General features: G+C 37.9%; 1 protein-coding gene across 1 annotated transcript; it reads left to right on the forward strand.

Moving 5' to 3' along the window:
• The first annotated feature begins 2,952 nt into the window (after nucleotides 1–2,952).
• On the forward strand, nucleotides 2,953–7,075 carry N6AMT2 (N-6 adenine-specific DNA methyltransferase 2 (putative)). Its single transcript, XM_009890625.1, has 4 exons — nucleotides 2,953–3,107; nucleotides 4,023–4,105; nucleotides 4,733–5,013; nucleotides 6,506–7,075. Exons 1-4 carry the CDS (start codon nucleotides 2,958–2,960, stop codon nucleotides 6,631–6,633), a joined length of 642 nt encoding a protein of 213 aa, XP_009888927.1. The 5' UTR covers nucleotides 2,953–2,957; the 3' UTR covers nucleotides 6,634–7,075.
• The last annotated feature ends 1,516 nt before the right edge of the window (nucleotides 7,076–8,591 follow it).

Here is an 8,591-nt window from a genome sequence, read left to right on the forward strand (position 1 = left end):
CAGGTTTGCATGCAGGTTTGTCAGTTCTGCTTTTCTGACATCCCCCAGCTTGGCCATCTTGTTCAGAGGCCATTCTGTTTCGTGGCACAAAGCTTGTATGCAGTGTTCTTGAGCTATTCTTGGAGATACGATTTCTTTATTGTTTTGCTTTTTAATGAGGTGCAAATGCAACACAAGCTAAGAAGTAATAGTAAAGAAGATCTGCCACATTGCTAGTTTTAAACCCTGTATTCCTATTAATACAAGGGTTTAATGTAGGTAATATGGCGGTATCAGCACTGTCGGTGTTACAAACGCTCTGAATCCCGGGGCATTCCTAAAATGCAACCCCATTCCCCTGTATGGCTCTTGTAGAGAGTCTTCATGAAGGCAGGGCACAGGCTGCTCCTGGTGGGACCCACCCGGGGCCTGGGCACGCACGGATGGGCTAGCTGGAGCCTCAGGGCTCAGGGGCTTGGGGTTTAGTAGAGTTTAAAGGTTCCCTAAGCACCAGAGGCACTGTGGGTTTCTCTGCTTCCTCCCATCAAAGCTTCCAGGGTTGTTTCTGGGCTGGAGAGCAGTGAGCTTTCTGGGAGGGGTGTAGAGGGGCTTTCAAACAGTAGAACTTTCTACTCTCTTGGAACCAAAGGAATTGACAAGTCTTGTTCACATAAACTCACGTTAATAATTTTCTGATGTAGTTCTTGGGCATGAAAATGTCTTCATGCTGACGACCTAAGTCAGTATATGTAGAAAATATATGTATGTTCAGAAAAATATCTTGAATTTTGAAGGTATTCTTAATAGATGTATGTAATATTTCTACCATATGTTCTGAGTTATCTCTCCTTGCAACCTCACAGTTAATTACTGTTTGGTTCCTAAGGCTTTAATTTACAAACTGAAAAGACTATTAAAAAATCAACTAAAAAAATATTTATAGAAAAAAGATGTCTATGGCTGTATGCCTTACTACTGAAACAATGGATAATGCTTCATTAGCAATTTTATCTGTGAGGGTTTCATTTCATGGGCATGGATTTAGTCCTTGCAAATGCTTATACGGGCTCACTGAACATAAAATTTCAGCTTTTGACTTAAGAACTGCAAGTTCGCATCTGTTTCAGTTTCTTAGTGTCAAAGCATAGATGTATCCTTGCCTAGGGGATAATAGCAAACCAGATTACTACATGTATGATGCACTTAATAAAAAAGACAATTGTGAGATGAGTGATTTTAAACTTCTAACATCTGTCCTAATGAAAAAAGTTCTTCTACAGGGCCTAAAATGTATTGCAGCATTGTGTCTTGTTAGAACATTGTTAGAAACTGTATTATCTTTGTGAACTTGCAGTTATTTTTATAGTAAATAATTCAAATACTACATAATTTAATAAACTAAATAATTATAAAGCCATTATGGTTTATTCAACAAAAAAATAGGGACAAAATTAGCCATTTTGTTTTTACTAGGTAGCTTGACCCCAGAATTCTCTTGTGTGAGGCTAATGGCATAGGTGGGTCTTTAGGCTCTGAAGGATTCCCTTTTCGGCCAACCCAGCCCGCGAAGCCAGCAAGTCAATAAACGATACTATGGAAAAGCCAAGAGCTCTACTCTTATCACATGTAGGTACATGCTGTGTCAGTGGAATGGCAGAGTAATTATTCTAGTGAATACTGATGAGTTGTTGTGCAATGGCAGGTTAATGGTACCGTTTTCCCAGCCTGTAAGGAGAAGCTGAGTTTTAGGAAATGTCTTGAAAGCTCTGCAAGGGCGAGCAGCATGGAGGGAAGGGTGGAAGGGGAGGAGACCGCGAATTCTGGAGTTCTTGTTGTCATGCAGAGAATAGGGAGAATAAAAACCATGAGCTCCTATACTTCAAATTATACTTAACTTTTGAGGCTGTACGCAATTCGGATAGCACGCGGTTCTCTCCGTGACTCCTGCCCAAAGGAGTGCCCTCCTGCCCGTTTCCAACTTCTGTTAAAGTCATTGCATGTGGACTAGTTCTTAGATCAGACGCAGAGAAAATGGGTTTCTTGCGAGACGAATCTTTTTCGTTTTCTCCAGTCCTTTTCCCGTGCTGGGTTCCTGTTTTCGTCACCTTCGTTCCACGAGGTGGCACTGTCTCTTCTAGGAAGGACACCAACGCTTCAGCTTCCCCTCTGGGCAGATGCTGCCCCCCTGCCTGGGGTGGGCAGGGTTCAGCGGGGCTGTGCAGCGTAACCCAGTTAACAGAGTTTTCTGAAAATGTCTGTACTTTTCCGTTAGTATATACCCCGTCTTTTTTGATACGAGTTACATCCATGTTCATACGCACAAAATACACAAATTTTTGGTCAAGTAGTGTGATCTTAGAAAAACAGCTTCTTGAACTTCTTGCCCACTTTTTTTTTTGTTTGTTTGTAGAAGGTTTCTTGCATTCAGAGGAATCTTTTTATGGTGTGGAAGTAAAAGCAGGTGATGCTGATCCTAGAATACTAGTCTACTTCATTTTGAGTCAGAATTGTGTGACTTTTGAACATGGGAAAGAATGGCCAGTAGCTATCATTATTTCTGAGAGGGAAGGGAGTAATTTCTATAGGATTTGCTAAATCCACGAAAGCTTTTTTTCCTGCAAGCTATACAAAAAAAAGGTGTCCAGATTCAGGAAATCAAGAACTGTAATGACAACTTCCCTGTAAAAATACAAGCCAAATCTGTCTTGTATAGAAAGGGAACAGTGTTGCTGCTGTTCCTGAATTCTCTCTGGAGACATGTTATTTCCAATCTGCCTCTCACTGGTTTAAGAGCTTCTAAGTAGAGGGAATATGTTTTGTCTTGTTAGGAGGTTTTCCTAGTTAGCTGTTAGACAAAGTCTGCAGTGTTGATGGAGGTTGTTTTACCTCAGAAGAGTATGCTGTTATTAAAAGCATTCAACGTTGAAAAGGGTTAACATAATTAATTTTTTTTTTTCCTCTGGTTGATGTCTAGAAAAATGGATGATGATGATGATGACATTCCCCAGCTTTCATCCCATACGTTGGCTGCCCTCCAGGAGTTCTATTTGGAACAGCAGCAGAGAGAGGGCATGAAGACCTCCCAAGGGTTTAATCAATATTCCATTGGCTCAATAGAAGAAGACTGGGTAAGAAACGAAACTTCAGTGAATGAAGCACAGTTACAGGAGTAGTCTTTACCGGGTTTCTTTTGTGGATGGATAATGAAATTCAATTAAAAAGGGGAACACTCAAGATGTTCCTAGAGTGGCAAAACCAAACTAGTCACGGACAGTAACACTGTAGGGATATTTGCTTTAATATTAAATCTGGGTATAGTTGTCTGTTCTACATGTGCTTGGGGGGTACAAAGTGAAATTACCTGAAGAGAGGGAATAAAGCTGCCAACAGAAGCATCTGTCCCTTCTGGAAATTTTAACTCCAGCCTGGCAGGTGAAGGTAGTGAAGATTCTTCCCTGAGTTTGAGACAAGCAGTGTAACAAGATGAAGTGATCTTTCATTTTACATCATCTTTCTTTCTGTGTTTTATTTCTTCAGTTTTGTGATGGCTGCCTTGCTTTTTTTCTTCTGACCAGCTGTTTTTTTATTTGTCTCTGGGTTGGGTTTTGTTTGTTTGTTTTTTCCTCTTTCTGATCTCTTCTGGTTTAGTACTTTTATCCTTTATTTCCTTCTATGCTGTTCACATTTCAAGTTCCTTTTTCCTCTTCTGCCAAAGTAACTCAACTTAAGAGCACATAAATATTGTGCATCTGCACTTTGGGTTTGAACTAATCTTGTCAGTGATTTTGCATTACTAGGTTTTCCTGATACTGCAGTAAATGCTTTGGAAACACAAATGTTTCCAAAGCTGCCTGCTACTTGTCACTGAATTACAGATGTAAAAAGGCTGTCAGGAAAGCAGTCAGCTTTCCAGCTGTACCGTTTGTGAACTGAGGAGTTGCTATGGATTTTGGTTTCCTTCAAATATGACTCACCACACCTAACTGTACATGGCGCAGTCAGAAGATTCGATGTTGTTTGTAATTGTGCATTATTTTTCTCAGCAACTGAGCCAGTTTTGGTACAGTGATGAAACTGCATCGTGCCTGGCTAACGAAGCAGTTGTGGCAGCTGGAAAAGGTGGCAGGTAGGCGTTAATTATTACATTGTAGATTTAACATGTCCTTTCTGTAAATACTTTGTTTCTACTGTGTAGACTGAGCATGCAGTTTAAATCATTACTCATTGTACTCCATCTTTGTTCGAGATATTGCAGAAATGCTTTACTGTCCTTTAATTAATAATTCATACTGACCATTTAGCATTTCATTGAATGTTGTAGGCTTTGCTTGTAAAAGTTTACTATGAATCTTTTTATTTTTTGAGAAATACAAAGTGGTCCAGAGCAGATTCTTTTTTCATACAATGTTTCTGTAGAACAGATGGAAAGACATGGTTGTCTTCCTATTCTGTAAGGAGTTGTTTTTAATTGTAAGTTTTCAAGTATATTTCCTTGCTGTTCTGAAACAAGATTTTCTCTGGAGTTAAGCTTAAGCTCGTTGTGCAGCATGGAGGTTGAACAGGTAATGGCTTTAATACTTAGAACTCTGTTATTTAAGTAATTATTGGTTAAAATGCAGGAAGAATAGCTTACATTTTTGGGACTAATGTTTAAAATGTTTTCCCAGAGCAGCCCTGAGGACTGCTGCAGGGTTTTGTTGTTGTCATTGTTTGCCTTTTAAATTAATATTCTAAGTTATTGTCTCTTTTTCAGGATAGCATGTGTTAGTGCACCAAGTGTGTACCAGAAACTGAAAGAACAGGATGGTAAAGATTTTTCAGTGTATATACTGGAGTACGACAGAAGGTTTTCTGTATATGGAGAGGAATTTATCTTCTATGATTACAACCACCCTTTGAACTTACCTGAAAATCTCCTGCCACACAGTTTTGACATCGTAATAGCAGATCCACCCTATCTGTCTGAGGAATGTCTTCAAAAAACTGCAGAGACCATCAAATACTTAACAAAAGGAAAGATTCTGCTTTGCACAGGTATAACTAATTAAAATATTAGGTCACCATTAAGCATCTTTTTCTCTCTCTCAAAAGACAAACTTACTCAAGTGAGATAAATACTAACTCAGTAATACTAATTTATCGTTAATTCAAGGAGGAATATGTATCCTAAGCTTTTTATTGTAATACTTTTGTTCAACCTTTATTGTAAACTAAAGGCATGGGGGTTTTAATAGTTAAATGCAGTACTGTTTTCATATGGCATTACAAGTTTTACTAATTTTTTGAGGAATTTTAAGATCATCCTGCAAAGTTCCAGATTCTTTTTTTTTTTTTTCTTGTAAAAAGGTCACTCTATAATCGCAATGAGTGAATTCTGGTTATGACAAGCATAGGTGCAACTTATGGTTAATGTCTTACTGAATTACTTTACGAATTTGTGATTTTCTAAACATGTCAGTAGCTTCAGGATTTCAGCTGCTACATACTACTTAGCATCTAAGGTGAGCTAAGTAGAAAGAATGACAAATAGGTTGGAATGGCCTTTACTCAGTGAAGTGGGATGATTTTAGCTAAGTCTTGAAAAGAAAAACAAAAGTCAACTTTTTTTTTTTTCTCATATTACCTCTCCTTACTGGCAACCGTAGAAATTGTAATGTGAATGAATGTATGAGGGGATTCTGCCACTTGGATCTCGCCCATCTTAGGCACTGAAATGCAGCAGGAGGAATTAAAAACCAGCGATGAGAGCAGTGAAACTGGAAAAATTACCAACTTTACTTGCAGGTCCTTCTTTATCAAGATGCACTTGCTGGTTTAAGAAGCGATGAGTATCTGCCTTAGTCATGGTGTTTCTTAAACTGTAATCCTATTACAGGACATCTGAAGACATCCAGCAAACTTTTGCAAAAAGGACAAAAACCCTCTGTACATACAATTTGAGGGAATTCAAGCAAGCAGGCAAAATAAAGAAAAAATAATAGATGGCCAAAGAAAGCCTACTTCTTTGTTTAATTGCACATGGCAGTCATGCACAAGCATGGTTCTCAGAATATTTTTCCCTAAAATGGATAGGTGGTCCTTCAGTTTACAAAGGTTGAGAAATACTGCTCAAGGAAGTGATTTCTCATTGTGTAGCTGTAAATATCGTGCTGCGGTTTATTTAAGTGGTAGAGTATATGTAATCTGTTTGCATTTCCCATGGCTCCCTACCATGTAATTTCTTTGGCATGTAGCAAGATTGAGTTTGAGTTTCTGTTTTCTATAAAAGGGGCACTGGTCTTACCCTCTATCTATTTTCATGAAACTGCTTGGACATTCATTTCCTTGGGGTGTCTTCCATTCTTTCAGATTTATATTAAATTTCCTAATAGATTCAGTTGTTAAAGAGGGCTGCAGTGTAGTTGCTTTAAGCCGTGCTTCCTTAAAAATAGCGGGCTCTATAAGTATGCATTTGGGAGGAGCTATTTAAAAAGCCCAAACATTCTGTTCTGTTTTTCTCATCAAATACTAATTATTTTTGCTGCAGGTGCCATCATGGAGGAACAGGCAGCAAAGCATCTTGGTGTGAAGATATGCAAGTTTATTCCAAAACACTCAAGAAACTTAGCCAATGAATTTCGATGTTACGTGAACTATGCTTCTGGACTGAACTGATTCTGATAAGATGATCTACAACTTTTTCAGTCAAGCTCCTTTCTGTTTTTTTTTTTTTTTTTTTTTTTGCCAGAAAATAGAAATATTCAGCTCCAAGTACTGTTTTCTGGACTTGCTTTAATCAACACAGTGTGACAGCCCCTCTCTTTTAAACGTGTAAGCATTTGCAGTTACTGTGCTTTGTATCTTACCTCTTAGGTAAATGGGGACCAAACAATGCAGGTGCTGGATAATGTGAACTTCTCTGTTAAGAGTTTCATTCTAACTGTTATTTTTTTACCATTCAAGGACTCTTCAGTGACCTCTCTGAAGTGATTTTAGCTGGTTGGCTTGTAACAACACATCGGTGCTTGCCTTACAGACATCAGAGTTGTCATTGCATCATAACTGATGACTTGGTAGCTACTGGATGGTTGAAAGAGCATGAACAGTGGTCTCCTTTAATCTGGAGAGATCCTCCCTTAGTAAAATAATTGAGAGATATCTGTTCTGAAATTGTCATGTTTTCAGATTCATTATCCAGCAGGCTGATATTTTTATAAAGGATAACTAGAAGAGACAATATGTCTCCTTCTGGGGAGGCCTTTGCAGTTGCTTTTAATAATAATCAGAACTAGCTACCAGTTGCCAAGTAAGATAAGACCTACTATCCACTATTGTTGCCAAACTGGCTTTTTAAAAATCTGTGGTTATTGTTTCAACTTTTATCTAAAGCCTTGTCACAAACCCAGACTTTCTTTTTGTAAAAGATAAGATCTATTTTGTCATCACTTACCACCATATAAACTTGTGTATGTATGCTGTAGTAGAGAAAAAGTAATGTAAGTTGTTAAACATCTCTCTGCAGAAGTGCGGTACATTTATTTTGTGATGATTATGTGTTAGAGCAACAAAACATCATGAGGTATTTAAAAACCACAAAACTAGGCTCCTCTATTTACTACTTAAGCTAATCTCCAGAGGTCGTATAAACCTGATGTCTCCTTGAAAAAAAGCACAATAAGGATTTCCCCATTAGAGCGAGCTTTACTTCATTAAGAATCCTGTACATTAGTGAGGCAAAATCACCTGAAATACAAAGTAATTACTGAATAAAAATGCAACGCATCAGCCAGTCCTTGCATTACTGCTCCAGACTGTGTTTGTGGGTTCTCACTTTGAGTTACTGTTATTGTTGGTTACAAGACACTTGTGACCCACACATTTTAGTCCCTTAAATCTTGAATCATAATGGAGCTGATTAAGTATAGTGCCTGCTTTTTAATAGATTTCAGTATCAATGTAAAGATGATTTACTGGTGTGCCAAGTTTGTAGTTACAAGAACAGTCCTTTTTTTTCCCATTGCCCAGTTTTATCTTTGCCTCCTGTTCCACAGACAGCAGCAGAGCAGACTAGAAACCTCTAAGAAATCATTGAATCTTGTAAGACCACTGAGGTATAACATCATGTATTGATAAACTCCCACTGTTTCCAATAGAAAAATGTTAAATCTTATGTAAAAGGTTTGGGCTGTATTTCAATCAATTTCAATCAAAATAGATGATACATTAGAAAAACTCTTCTTTGGGATAGTAAAGATTTTTGGTAACTGGGAATCTTTAAAGCCAGTTTTGACTAACCTTTGACTGCACTACTAATGTATTTTTGGGTGAAAGCTGTTTCATATATTATTCCAAGGCACTCATCAGTTTTGTCAGCTATAAATATACTATACAAAACATAAATACTTGTCTTTATGTGCCATATTTATATATTGGGATTGTGTAAAAGGCAGAAATGCTGCGTGTACAAAATGAAGCACCTAACGTGAAATATTAAGAAATTTGTTTTGTGGTGGGGATAAACCTAATTAAGCTTGTGAGACAAGACTTCTAATAAGGTAGAGATAATGCTTGTGTTTCTGTGCTGTTTCTGCTGTTTGGATGCAGATTTTCCCATCTGGTGGAGTAAACAAATG

This window comes from Charadrius vociferus, unplaced genomic scaffold, assembly GCF_000708025.1.
Source record: "Charadrius vociferus isolate BGI_N301 unplaced genomic scaffold, ASM70802v2 scaffold278, whole genome shotgun sequence".
Classification (NCBI taxonomy): domain Eukaryota; kingdom Metazoa; phylum Chordata; class Aves; order Charadriiformes; family Charadriidae; genus Charadrius; species Charadrius vociferus.